General features: G+C 36.2%; 1 protein-coding gene across 1 annotated transcript in view; it reads right to left on the bottom strand.

The window, feature by feature from the left end:
* The window catches only part of TBC1D23 (TBC1 domain family member 23), a 59296-nt gene that overhangs the window by 27999 nt on the left and 15839 nt on the right, over positions 1-15458 (bottom strand). Inside the window, 4 exon segments of the mRNA XM_003991580.6 lie at positions 2278-2401; positions 6268-6472; positions 7484-7589; positions 8952-9063. Of these exon segments, the coding sequence (XP_003991629.1) occupies positions 2278-2401; positions 6268-6472; positions 7484-7589; positions 8952-9063 (547 nt within the window).

Here is a 15458-nt window from a genome sequence, read left to right as displayed (position 1 = left end):
AGACATTTATATCCCTGTGTTTCAGGAGCTCTGTGGTCTTCTCTCTTAAATAAAAGAGCTGTTTAATAAGTTTCTCTAGAGCCTGTGTTTTAAACTGCATAAACTCAGTGATCTGTTTATTCAATTTTCATTAGCTACAGAAACAATTCCATTTAGGGGTTTAAATTGAAAACATTTTTAATGGCTAATGGGAACATATATATTGGTGCATATTTTGTGCCAGTACTAAACTACTGTCACATATCCTTTATTATCTCTTATTTAAAATAGTCTCACAACAGTCCTTCAACGTTGACATTTTTCTCCCCATTTTACATGTGAGGAAATAAACTGGTGTTAAACAACCTTCCCAAGCTCAAAGAGATAGTGAGTGGCAGTATTTACACTAGAAAAATGACCTGAGATTCCACAGCCCAAGCTAACTGCCATTACACTTCACCACAAAGCTTTTAAGTAGAAAATGTTACTAATGTTTTTTTGTTGTTTTAAAAATTACTATTACAAATAAGATTACTATTACAAATACCAGGGGCACTTAGGTGGCTCAGTCAGTCGGTTAAGTGTCCGACTTTGGTTCAGGTTATGGTCTTGCAGTTTGTGAGTTCAAGTCCCCCATCGGGGTCTCTGCTCTGCTGTCAGCACAGAGCCTGCTTCAGATCCTCTGTCCCCGTCCCCCCCCCCACCACCGGCCCCTTCCCCACTCATTCTCTCTCTCAAAAATAAGTAAACTTTGAAAGAAAAAAAGGTTACTATTACAAATCCCAAAGATGTAAATACAAATAGAACTGCAATATATGCATACATGCAATATATGGCCATCATTAAAGTCACATAGCCAAACTACAGCTATCATTGCATTGCTCACAGTTGTAGGTCCCTCAAGGTTTAAGAATTAGCTTTAACGGTTTCATCTCATGATTAAAAAAAAAAAAAAAAAAAAAGACTGCATTCCATAGACATGATACTAATAGCAAGAACTAGTTGGGGCATTGACTGAAGAGAAACCAGTTGTTTTAGTACTTGGTAAAATCTACTACTGGAACTGAGGACTAATTCAGAGTTGTGGCAACAGAAAGAGCATTTCTGAGGCATGATGTGACAGCAGAGACCTCTATAAGGCATCAGAATGCTCAGTTTTTTACTTGAATACAAATAAGTATGAATGGCAATATATGAATCTCAGTGAAACTACAATTTTATAGGTGTTTTATGAATTTCTGAATATATAATCTTCTAGGACTCAATCACTGTTTTAGAAAGATCTTCAAGTTAATTGAGAAGAGCAGTTCTCAAAGTGTAGTCTGAGGAGCCCTAGACGTCCCCAAGAGTATTTTTTACAGGGGAGTCCACAAGGTCAAACTATTTTCATAATAACACGTGAACTTTAATTGCCTTTTTCATACTCGTTCTCTCACAAGTGAACAATACTTTTCCAAAGGCTACATGAATTGTGGTACCATCACAGACTGAATAAAGAAGCAGGTATGAGAATCTACCTATTTGTGATCCAGCTGAATATTGAGATTTGCAAAAATATAAAACAATGTCACTATTCTAATTTTCTTTTGGAAAATACAGTTATTTTGCATTACAAAAATAGGCTATTAATGTTAACATGTAATGGATTTATCACTACTTCCAAATGAATATTTAAATTTCTTAGTTTTAATTTCTAACCATCATAATCTGTATAAACTAGAGATCCTCAATAAACATGGGGTATAAAAAGTCCTGACACCAAAGGGTCTGAGAACCACTGACCCAGAATAATAAAACTTCCCATTCAAAATATATAGAATAACAGAGCAATGAGATGTACTTTGTATTTCTTTATATTGATCATTTCTTAATGATCAATATAATCTTAAGTCATTTTTCTCATGTTTGGATATCAATTCTTATACACACCATCAACAATTTAATCACACAAAGTTTTAAAGTGAACTGATACATACCACATATTTACATATATTACACGCCCATATTAGCACATATTGCATACATATATCTCACAAGTATTACATATGAATGTACTATCTATGCAATATGAGATACATGTAAAACAAAAGGCTAAACTTCATTTTAAATAATCTGAACTAACATGGTCAAGAACTAAAAAACCTATTTTGGAAGTACCAATAATTTTACTCCTTTGGTTTAAGTAGTAACGGTCTATAATTTAGTACTTTTCTTTCTCTTCCTTGGGGGAAAATAAACCTAACTATAGTTTTATAGAAAGCTATTTTTCATTAAGTGTTCCTACTTTCACTTTATTACCCAGTTGAGTGCATAGGAGTCTGGAGTAATTTTCTTTGTATCAAGAAAAGAACAAAGCTCAGGCTCATGGTATTGGATGAGTAATCGGAAAAGATGAAATGGTCTTCCCTTCAGAGAACAATCCCTAAAAGACAAGAGAAGCAAGGTTTTTGCATTAATGGATCAGAAATGATCATATCAGTAACTAGTCCTCCTGCAACACCCACCTCCTTCTCCCCACCCCCCAAAATGCCTGAACACCACAGCATTCACAGCAAGCCTACCTGATACATCAGCCAGAAATCTCTTGCTAACACCTAATATCCCTGATTTGACAGAAAGTTTGTAGAAACAGCAGGTCTACAGCCAACTCTAAGGAGATTCTCTCCAGCTCAACCCAGGCAGCACTCAAAAGAAAGAACTACAGGGACCACTGGAAAGAGCAGGACCATTTAGGTTATTTTGACAAGTTCTACATCCCAAGAGGAGAACTACAGAGGTCTAAAAAAAAAAAAAAAAAAAAAAAGGTCCAGCTCTCTTCTTCCCCTCCAAATACAAGGAAACACCTAGGAAGGCTTTAGGTTAGCTCCATAGTAGTTAACATACTCAATTAGGAATGTCCTTTAGCAGAGGTAAAAGTCTGAAATGGCCACAGGTAACAAAATACTGGATCAAGAGCCTTAGTTGAAGTGGCCTGGGTACTAGTGCTCAGAATGAATCCCAAGAGGTACAAAACACTTTATTAAACAAGTGTACTACTTCTTGCCTTCTTCCCTTGTGTCTAATGAATCAATAAAAATGTAAACAGCTCAAGGACAGGTGATCTCAATAAAAGTCAATATTTACTGAGAAAATATCACATGCCAGACACTGTAACAGGCACTTTACAAAGTTATCTAATTTTATCTTGACAAGCAACCCTATGAAACAGTTACTATTATTCTCCTCATTTTACAGATGAGAAAACTGAAGCTTAGCTGTGGGCAAGTAACTCACCCAAGGTCACATAGTTTAAAAAGTCAGCTAAGAGCTGTACACAAAAACTGTGCATTAAACTATTATGCCATGCGACTCTTCTCTATATATAATTCAGTATTTCAACAAGCGGTATTTTGGTAGAAGCACAGTCTCCAAAAAAGCAAATTGTAAAGAAATTGAAATGAAGCAAAAGGCTTCATGTGAAAAAGCTAATGAAATGAATGTCACAGTTTTAACATAAAAGCACTGATAAAGAATATTGTCAAATGCTATTTAAGTAGGAACAATGAAAAACAATTTCTGCAAAACCAAGATCTGAGATCAATGCCAGGATTTGGTATGACTCTCTATCTACTTTTTTTTTTTATATTGTAGATAACAGGGAAATTTTGTAGAGAAGGCCCTAGGCTGTTAATTCAGAAGCCCAGAGACAGAACTGGATTCATACTGGCAAGATTACCTCTTCCTTCACCTGAATACTTTCCCCACTCTAATAAATGCAAGGCAATTGACTGTTAAGGCAAGACACGGAAACCTTAGAGTAGGGACATAAAATTGTAGGAACCATTGCCTAGTATGTGTCCCTAGCAGGACATCTCAGGGAGTCAGCTACTGCAACAGCATCTATTCATTTAATAGCTCTGTACTGCAAAGCTACTCTCCACTGCAAGGCACTGTGCTTGACTTGACAGGATTCTACCCATGTTACACTGGATCTGTAATGAGAAGATACATTACAATGGAATTCTTCTAGCAGCATTTTGTGGGGCTGTGTTCTATCCAGAGGCATTAATGCTGACCCTGCCTGGAGTGCTGTATTACATGTGGAACTCATAGAAACAGTACCTGGAGGAACCTAACAAGATAGTGTACTATACAACTCAGGGTAAAGCCCCCTCCCCTACTATTACTAACTGCCACTACCAACATAGTCTCTAGAGAAAAAGTTGGAGCATCATGTCCCTTGCCATCACTAGCTCTGTTACACCGAGCAGTGGTAAAATACAAGCAGTTGAGAAACCTAGTGCAACTGAATGATTCGTAAGTATGAATTCCAGTCTTGCTCTACCACGACCACAATCCTGATTCCCGGCATCTCTGGGTCTGTTTTATGTATATGAAGCACTGTGGCTTCAAGGTAGCAAAGAGGTTCTCTACCCTGGGGAGTTTTTAAAAAATATGCCTAGGCTCTACCTAGTGCACTTATAGTTGAAACTTCAAGGACCCACATGTTTTAAAAGTTCTTGGGCTAAACAGACATTTCCCCAAAGAAGATACACACACTGCCAGAAAGCACATGAAAGATGCTAAACATCACTATCACAGAAATGCAAAGCAAAACCATAATGAGATATCACTTCACACTCATTAGTTTGGCTATAATAATTTTTTTTTTAATGTTGACAGTGGAAAAAGTGGGATCTTCATTCACTACTGGTGGAAATGCAAAATGATATACTTATGGAAAAGGCTGGCAATTCCTCAAAAGGTTAAACATAGAGTCACAATATAACTCAGCAATTTCACTTCTAGGTACATACCCAAGAGAAATGAAATACATGTCTACACAAAAACTTGTACACAAATGTTCATAGCAGCATTATTCATAACCAAAATGTGAAAATAATCCAAATGTCCAACTGTTGAATGAGTAAATAAAATGTGATATAGCCATGCAATGCATGTAAATTCACAGACACAGAAAGATTGCCTCAGGAAGTGGTTGCTTAGGGCTGACAGTGTTGGGGGAAAATGGAGAGTTGACTACTAATGGGTACAGGATTCCTTCTTGGAGATGAAAATGTTCTAAAAAGTTTTGTGGTTATGGCTGCACAATCCTGTGACTATACTAAAAAACAATGAGCTATACACACACTAAAAGGATAAATTTTATGATCTGAAAATGGTATCTTGAGCTATTAAAGAAAAAGTTATTCAGTGGTTTCTAACAAGCAACCAGGGTGGATAACTGTATTAGTTAAAACACAGGTGGCCATCCAAACTTAGGTTCAAATCTTGACTCAGACATACACCAGACATGTAATCATGAGTAAGTCTTTAATCTCTTTCTTTGCCTCAGTTTTTGTACTTGTATATCAGAGATACCTACCCTTTAGCAGTCACAGTTTAAATAAGAAAACACACAAAACACCTGCATTTAGTATAGTGTGTATCACAGAAAGCAGTAAAGAATGGTAGTCATTTAACTACCGAGCTCCAGAATAGTAGAGTTCTCTACTTTGGCTGCACATTGCAGTCAACTGAGAAGCTCTAAAAAAAACAATGATGCCTGGGTGCCCTTCTCAGAGATTTGATAGTCAGATATAAAAATACGCATCAGGATTTTTTAAGAGCTCCCTCAAGGACTCCAGTGTGCATCCAAAATTCCCTGTGCAGATTATGTCAAAAGTTCCTCTTCGCTCTGAAATCCTGACTACCTAATCGGTAGCACGGGGAACTACAAGAATTCTTTCCGGCCTCATGGATGCAGCCCCTGCACTACCTCTCCTCTGGCCCTCCACACCTGCAACCATCTAAACATCTACCTATCTAGTCTTAGCCCAAGGGTCACTTGCCCAGGGAAATCATCTCTGACCTCCAGGACAAGTTAGGTCGCCCCCACTGAATATGCCTTTAGCATTCTATATTTCATCTTCCTAATACTCAGCACACTCCTAATTACTCGTTCAGTGCCTGCATATATAGGATTACATTTCAAGCTGTAATGCTAGCACCTCACTTAAGGCAGCACTACAAAAATTTTACTTTTCGTATAGACACTATAATGTTATTTTTATAAGGAAAGAAATTATAATAGGGATACTACCAAAAGATTGTACCAACTTTACAGGCATAAATTCTTAACCAAAGAACCCTTTAAAAAATGTTTACAACCACAGAAATAAAGTCAAATAACAGTTAAGATTCAAATACTTGAACCTTTTACTTTACCACCAAAGTAAATCTAACTTTAGTTCAAAACAAATCAGACTTTTATTCATTTATAACTATTATTACTAAAACGTGTTTTACCTGGGGATGTACTTATTCATGATAGCATAAAAGCAGTTGTATAAATCGCTGCGTGGCAACTGAAGATGCACCAATGGTTTCAGTAGATGTATCCAGCTGAGGGATGTGCTGTAGTTAATGTTACGTGATTTACAGTAAAAGGTGATTACGGATTCAATATCCAAAAGTAATTCTGTTGCTTTCTCTTGTGGCACTGAAAGCTGTTCTAGAAAATAAGTGTCAAAATTAAGTTACCAAGGGCCTGTTAGAGACTCAGTTATTGCAAGTAACACTTGTTTTCAAACACACAATACTTCCTTAGTGTACTCAGAGCATGACAAGGGCAAAAGAAAACTACGCAAAAGCATGTTTCCTTTTATTTAGTATTTACTAGCTATTCAGTATTTAACTCAATAATACTTGACCTATATATATGTTAAACATAAAAATGGGCAATCCGAGGTAGAGAGGTAGGAAAGATGTTTAACCCATATTCCTGGAAAGCAAAAAGGTGTTTTCTAAACAAAAGATTATCATCTACCCAATGATGGGCAGCTGTCACTATAGCTTTGTCAGAGAAGGTTATTAATTCCCTACCAATAAATTCCCTTTCCTTTGAATACACTAGCAATAATGTTTCTGTTGTGGTTAGTACACAAAAGCCTATCTAATAAAATTTAACTAAATTGTAATAAAAAGAAAAACAAAAAGACACTAAGGACTATAGATGAATTTAAAAATACAAACTAAATTCATTTAAGCTTGAAAAGACCTTGTGGAGTGACAGGAAACCTTTTCATCCATGACTTAAAATAGTTTTGTGGGTTTTTTTTTTATTACAGATCATTACCTATGATCTGCAAAAGTTTATAGGTAAACTTTTAGAACACAGACCCCTTTAATGTGAAGACTAAAGATCATACAGACCTTTTCACAAAAAAAACAATTTTAAAACTGCAACAAAACTATAAAGGTACCAGAAGAACTGAACATATAAGCCAAAAAACAAAAAAAAAAACAAAAAAAACCCTACACTAAAAATTGGGCTCTCTTTCTTATAAATACTAGATATTACTTCATAAGAATTTCCAAAGAGAAGTCCTACAACTGTTTACTAGCCGTTCACAAATTTAACATATCCCAAACTGTAACAAGATGATTCTATTAAAGAGTAACTCTTCTACCTCACAATATTATTTTCAAAATTTTTCAGTTTGAAAACAATTATTAAACTTACCGATAAACTCTACACAATCTTTGTGAATGGCATTCTGTTCTGGCAAGTCTAAAATACCATCCCATGATGCCAAACTATCACCTTTTCCTGCAACATTTAGAGCAATCTGGAAGAAAGATAAAAGCAATTAGCTTTGTATGTCATGTCTCATTTTTAGAAAATATACTGTAATAATGGAAAGTCCTGAATTTTGAAATAATAATACATACTTCAAAGATTACAAAGTAATGTATTTACACTCCACCAAATGCTGATCCCTTCAGTCATATCATAATGACCACAATTATTTTAAACCTCCTTACATTAAATTTTACTACTTCATGTCAATCCAGTGAATAGCATACACAAATTTATTTCAGCAAACATCATCAATATTATAGACTGAATGTTTGTGTCCTCCCACAAAATTCAGATGTTGAAACCTAATCCCCAATGCGATGTTATTTAGAGGTGAGGCCTTTGGGAGGTGATTAGGTCATGAGGGTGGAGCCCTCATAATGGAATTAGTGCCTTCATAAAAGAGACCCCAGAGAGCCCCTATCCCTTCAGCCATGTGAGGACACATTAAGGAATTATTATTTTTTTTAGTTTAATGGTATTATGCTTATTTTAAAAGTCTTTATCTTTTAGACTTTCGTACTGAAGTATTTTAGTGTGCTACCAAGGATTTGCTTTAAAATAATCCAGTGGGTGAGACAGGGAGGAAAGCATAGAGATACTAATCACACAAGACTGGCCAAATATTAACAGTTAAAACTAAGTGATGGGTCATGGGGGTTCATTATGTAAGTCTACTTTTGTATGTGTTTTAAATTTCTACAATAAAACATTCAGAATGCTATGTACAATTATTATTCCATTTCTGTTACAGATATATGTGCAGAGAAGAAAAAATAAAAAGATATATACCAAGACATTATTATGTGTTTTATCCATAGGTGATAGGCAGTAGATAGTTTTTATCTTATCTGCTGCTTGTATGTTTTAACAAACAGTATTTCTTTTGTAATCATAACAAAATCTTAATTTAAAATTAAAAAGTGACACATGCACTACAGAACAGATGAAGAGGAAAATAAAGCAAAGTAAAATGTCCTATAATTCCAACACACAGAGAGACCTATGTCCTCTCCCCACCTTGTCTTTAATATAGCTGAGATAATTCCATGTCTGCAATTATAAATCCTATTTTACTCATTGGTTGCATTTTCTCATTTCATTAAACAATCTTTATAAACATCATTTGTAATGACTACAAAAGAAAAAGCATTGCCCTTCAAAACCTATATTATTAAATAACCAAACATGACAGAAACACACCATTTAAGTTGCTCTGTTTGATAAATTCTCTAGATGCAACATGGTCAGAAGATGATAAAGTTTTCTGCAACTTAGACAAATGAACATAAAAATTCTCAAATGTTATTCTTAAGTGATGACATTTTGCTTTAGTTTTCAGTTACTTTACCTTCCAAACTTTGGCCCTCAGATTAGCAGGTAGTGGTCTTCCCTGAATTATATTTCTCAAAGTTTCAAGATCACAACCTCCTGCTTCCAGAGCTTCCGCAAGATCTTTTTCCCTAAAAAACAAGTCCTTAATAGATCAATTCTACTTATTTTTTTCTTATTGAAGATTAATTTATAACCATGGCCTATTAAAGGCTGTGTGTGTCTACGAAGAAAAGGTTCTCAGTAGCCAAAATGTAATGCCAAGGCATACACAGCATTTTGTTTCCTTGGAAGGGAATCTAGGGTTTCATGCAATTTACTCTTATTTTGCACTTAGTTCTAACAAGCTCAGTTATGTTTTCTAAAATTAAAGAAATTTAAAAAGAGACGACAGCACAAGCAGGATGACAGCACTTAAAAGTCACAATAATATTACTATTCATGGTAGTAGTACTGACTCACACTTTATAGAGCACTATCTTTGTGCCAGGCAGTGTTCCAAATACTGTCCAGGTGTTATTTTGATTCTCACAACAACCCTATGAAATAACCACAATCATCACTGGCCCCAGTTTACATATGCAAAAGTTGAAGCAAAGAGGGGTTATATAGTTTATGAACACTCATCTAGTAAGTATTCTAGCCAAGATTCCAATTTTAACAGTCTGGTTCCAGAATTTATGCTCCTGATATTATGCTAAATAGTGGCAAAGAGGAGAAATCATAAAATTCTGCCAAGAATTCAGTGCTGTATGGGAATACTTAGTACATAACTCACACAGGTATCATGCCTAGAGCTGTGCCTAGCTTACAGTAAGTGTCCAATAAATGTCAGATGAACAAAAAAAGTTCTAATGGCATCACCATTTTATATATTAAATATATATATATATAATATATATATTTTTTTAAAGAAAAAGAATACATCATTGAGTGCATCAGCAAGCAGTTATGTACAGTCTGCTAGGTTTAAGGAGAAAATTAAACATGAAATAAATTTTATTTTTGTTTGTATACGGTTAAAAAGAATATATTTTTCAAAAACTTTCACAAACATTATGAATTGTTTTTTAGCCATGAAATAACCACTTAAAATACGTAATTCTCTCAGAATTCTCAAAAGCTGAGTTTTAGTCATTGTTTATAATTTTAATGTACAAAACATAAGAAATCTATATAAATAAAAATCCATAACTCAGCCAGACAATTTCTAAAAATCTTTGAAGCAGCCTGAAAGAGTCTCCCACTACAATCAGGAAACCAAGATTTTGTCACACTGGGGGTGGGGGTGGGGGGGGGGGGTGGGAAGATGATTTTGAGGAAAATAATTTACTACCATTTCACATTCTCTTAATAAGATAATGTAAATCTCCCCTACTGACAGGATTCCAAGAATATTAGTTTAAATGGGTAAATTTACTAAAGTGTTACCCTCTTAATGGAATGGAATTAAATGAAATATATATAATCACTTGGGATCATATTCAAAACAAAAGTAGTGATCAAGGGGCGCCTGGGTGGCACAGTCGGTTAAGCGTCCGACTTCAGCCAGGTCACGATCTTGCGGTCCGTGAGTTCGAGCCCCGCGTCGGGCTCTGGGCTGATGGCTCAGAGCCTGGAGCCTCTTTCCGATTCTGTGTCTCCCTTTCTCTCTGTCCCTCCCCCATTCATGCTCTGTCTCTCTGTCCCAAAAATAAATAAACTTTGAAAAAAAAAATTAAAAAAAAAAAAAGTAGTGATCAAATTTTAGCTACTACAAATTCATAAGAACAAGAATATAACTAGTAACCACGCAAGAAACATTTTTTTTTCCTTTTGCTATGTGGTCACCAAAGTGTTGGACAAGAAAGTGAGGGAAAAAGATTTCAAGTCTACTGTTCAGAAATGCTTCAGGCCTATAGTTGATAAAGAATGGGGTTTATCTCTTCTCATCTGGTCAAAATGTACAAGAGAGCCTGTTAGAATGTGAAAGGTTGTTTGTAACCATAAAACAAAGAAAATTTAATGTGATCTTTGAGAAATAAATACCATATTTTTAATGATTAAATATGTAAATGAACTGTAAATACCATCATATGAGATAGAATTCTTCTACCAAATAAATGAAGAACTAGAATTTTTCTATTTTTCAGGGCAAAAATCCTTGGTTTCTTTTTGAAGTAACTTTGCCAAATCCCTTACTATTCCAGACAACAAAGTCGGTATTCTAGGGCAAAATGCCCAACCCTCGACATACTTTTTAAATCATAATAATGTACAAGCACATCCCTGTTGATACAGCTGCTGTTGTAGTCTTTGATGCTGCCCCCAGGGAACCACAAACATGGTCTCCAACAGTACAACCATGAGCAAGAAACCAGAATACGCTCCAACTTAAGTAGTAAAAGGCATCTCTCACAAACTAAATTAATGTTATCTTCTGAACAAAGTATTCAAAAGTTCAGTTATCAGACCTTCAACATTACAAATGCACTTGTAAAAAGTAGCAAAACAGCTGAAAATAGTGAAGTTAAATAATTCACGTAAGGGTCAAGTTCCTATCGAGAGATAGGAACTCTATGGCACTTAGCTCTCAAATAGAACTTTCCTTCCCCCTAAACCAAGTTTCCTTCTACTTTTGAGCAAGCAATACCTAACATTCAAAATCAAGACACATGTCTGGGGGGATATGATGGTGGGGGGGAGTTTATGGTTTTTTAAATCTTCTTTGAGGTGAGAATATTCAAAGTCAGAGTGGCTACAATGAACAAATTAGGACACTATAGACGCTGGAGAGGATGTGGAGAAACAGGAACCCTCTTGCACTGTTGGTGGGAATGCAAACTGGTGCAGCCACTTTGGAAAACAGGGTGGAGGTTCCTCAAAAAATTAAAAATAGATCTACCCTATAACCCAGCAATAGCACTGCTAGGAATTTACCCAAGGGATACAGGAGTGCTGATGCATAGGGGCACCTGTACCCCAATGTTTATAGCAGCACTTTCAACAATAGCCAAATTATGGAAAAAGACTAAATGTCCATCAACTGATGAATGGATATAGAAGTTGTGGTTTATATAAACAATGGAATACTACTTGGCAATGAGAAAGAATGAAATATGGCCTTTGGTAGCAACGTGGATGGAACTGGAGAGTGTTATGTTAAGTGAATAAGTCATACAGAGAAAGACAGATACCATATGTTTTCACTCTAATGTGGATCCTGAGAAACTTAACAGAAGACCATGGGGGAGGGGAAGGGGGAAAAAAAAGTTACAGAGAGGGAAGGAGGCAAACCCTAAGAGACTCTTAAAAACAGAATAAACTGAGGGTTGATGGGGGGGGGGGAGGGAGGGGAAAGTGGGTGATGGGCATTGAGGAGGGCAGCTGTTGGGATGAACACTGGGTGTTGTATGGAAACCAGCTGACAACAAATTTCATAATAAATCAATCAATCAATCAATCAATCAATCTTCTTTGATTATGGTGGCTTCTTACTAACCTCACAAGCCAAAGGTTGGTAGAAACGTACTGGGGATTCAGATAGCTCTTAAAATAGGAAAGTATAGGTCTTGTCCATTTATCCTAGTTAAATCTGGAAAATAAGTAACTGTCTACTTTGCTAGAAGATTCAACACAAAGCAAATCCAAAGCTTTGGGGTTGCCAAGTAACAGAAATGCATCTCTTCCTAACTCTATGACATTGAAAACCATACTATTTGTTAGTACGACGCTACAGGTTATTGTTGATGACCTATCAAGGACACATTTTCAAAGCCTAAATAAAACAACAGAATTTCCCCTCACCTGATGGTTTGTGGCAACATCACCTAAACACTGTAACCCAAGTTGCTTTAGAATTATAGCAAGGCAAACAATGTCACTAAGTTCATATGAAGTTAATGTTTATTCAAACTAGCAACTGAATTTTTCTTCTTCAACCAAATGGTGAGTAACTTCTAGCATATGGAAGCATTTGCACAATGCAAGTTAAAGGGGTATGATGGGGGGGAACATGAATTTTTAAGCACTACCAAATTAAATACAGATTTCTAAATGCTTCTAGGATTAATAAATTCAATTTAAATTTTTGTACATAATTATTTTCTAAATATATTGAATCCATTCAAAATTATCATTTTTAAAAGCAACTAGGATTATGCATGTTGTGTTCCTAAAAGTCAAAAAGTCAGAGAAAATCTGCCACCGAAACAAAAAAAACTGTTTATTTCACTTTTTTCTAAATTGTTTTGCCCATAACCACATTCTAAAAATCTTCTTTTCCCTATAATCTCAAAATTTATTAAAACTTTAGCTGTACACACTCCAAACAGGAGGTGAAAACAACGCTTAGTTTATCTCTTATTTTTTTTTACATGTGTCTTTCTGCACTTAAACTCTACATCCATTATCAGCCGTTCTCCACTCCTCCCCACCCTACTCCCAGCCTCTGGCAACCACTGATTTACTTTCTTTCCATACACACTTACCTATTCTGGACATTTTATTTTTTAAAGTTTATTTATTTTTAAGTAATCTCTACACCCAATGTGGGGCTCAAATTCACAACCTCAAGATCAAGAGTCTCATGCTCTCCTAACTGAGCCAGTTAGGTGCCCCAATTCTGGACAGTTTATATATGGAATTTTATTTATGCAGTCTTTGTGTCTGGTTTCTTAGCATAATGTTTTCAAAGTCTATCTATGTTATAGCATGTATCAGTACATGTTTTTTATTGCCAAATAATATTCCACTGCATGTTATACTACATTTTATTTATCCATTCATCAGTTAATAAACATTAGAGTTGTTTTAACTTTTTAGCTATATGACTGTCTCCTAATTTTGAAAATATGTATCAACAGTTAAACTACTTAAGTGTATGATGCATATGCATCATTTACTATTTATTCTCTTTAAGAAGGTCTGGAAGAATTTAAAAATCAATTCTATTAAAACTTCACACCTCGGAGTGGCAGAAGCATCTGCACAGTTGGAGGGAGAGAGCCTGGCAGAATCAAGGTGCGTGTATGTGAACTGGGGGAGATAAAATGGCATAGGCACGGAGGGGAAAGAACACTTTCTGTGGAGAGACAAAAGGGAGAGAAAGAAAGAGGGGTTGTGAAAGTGCAGCATCCAGTTAGCACAAAAGGAAAAACCTCTCTGGACCCTGGACAAGGGAAAGAGATATACAAGAGTACCAGTTTTTTGAGGGTTTTGTTTGTTTGTTTGTTTGTTTGCAAACAGCCTTTGGAGCTGAAATTTGGAGGTTTCATAAGTGACTGACTTTCTCTGGAGCGGAGCCAGGAGCCCTAGCACACGCTCCTGGGGAGAAGGGAGCCGGCCGAAGTGCACAGCCCGGTGTAGCGATCTCAGGGCACGCTAGGAGAGAATAGTCCCCTCTTCCAGAGTGCTCTGGGAAGAGGGTTTATTGCCTCCCCAGGACAAAAGACCCTGAGGGTACCAGCCAAAAAGCCTTTTATCAGCAAGACCATGAGGCCCTACTCTGGAACAGGGGAGAGGAGCCACACAGAGCTGGGTCCTTTAAGATTCGAAGTTTTGAATCCCAGCTGAGTGCCTAGAAGGAGCAGGAGAACTGTAGAGCAGGGAAAACTGACTGCCCTCGCTATTCTGAGGGCTGCCTGAACAGCGTGGGTTGAGACACCTGGGCCGGGGAGGAAAGATTGGCGTGTTTCCATTTTCCCCCCAACACCAACATGGTGGGACTTCAGAGAGCAGCACAGCAGCCCCCAGTGGAAGCAGGACACGCTTACACCAAACCCCGCCCCTCTGTGCCTGGTAACTGTTTGTTTATTGGAGCAAGACTGGCTGACCAAAGCAGCTGGCCTCTCCTCCAGACCAGCACAGCCACCTGTCCCAGGCACCAACAGACATCTGTTTCTTTTTCTTTCCTTTTCTTCTTCTTTCCTCCCTCTTCTTCTTTTTTCTTTTAGAATCAGGCTTATAGTTTCTGATTTGTTATGGTCAAACCATACATACATACATCCATATATATATATTTATTTATAAATATATATTTTTATATTTATATATATTTATAAATATATATGAATTCTTATTTTATACATTTTTAATTATTTAATTATATTTATATTACTTATTATATAATAATTTATTTATATATAATATATATATTTTTTTATTAGGCATTTTTATTCTATTCTTTTATCATATTTTCTCTTTTGTCTTCTTCTTTATTTTCCTTCCTCTTTCTCTGGAATTAGCCTTATAGTTTTTTGATTCTCTATTTGGTTTTCTTTTCCCCCCTTCATTTTTCTTTTTATGGAATTAGGCTCCCTCCCCCCCCCCCCCCCGCTTTTTTTCCCCAGAGTTACTTCAACAACAAATCAAAGCACACCTAGTTAAAGGTCCAAACACTCACCATTACAAGCTAGGAGGAGCTCTGCAGAGGACTGACCAGTGGGACAGAGCAGCCAAATGCAACAAAAGAGTACATGCAACATATGCCAAAAACACTTCCTGGAGTGTCAGGCCCCAGGCAGCATATGACGCCTTTTAAATATAG

The sequence above is a fragment of the Felis catus genome, chromosome C2 (genome assembly GCF_018350175.1).
Source record: "Felis catus isolate Fca126 chromosome C2, F.catus_Fca126_mat1.0, whole genome shotgun sequence".
NCBI lineage: Eukaryota > Metazoa > Chordata > Mammalia > Carnivora > Felidae > Felis > Felis catus.
This window is presented reverse-complemented; position numbering and strand designations above follow the sequence as displayed.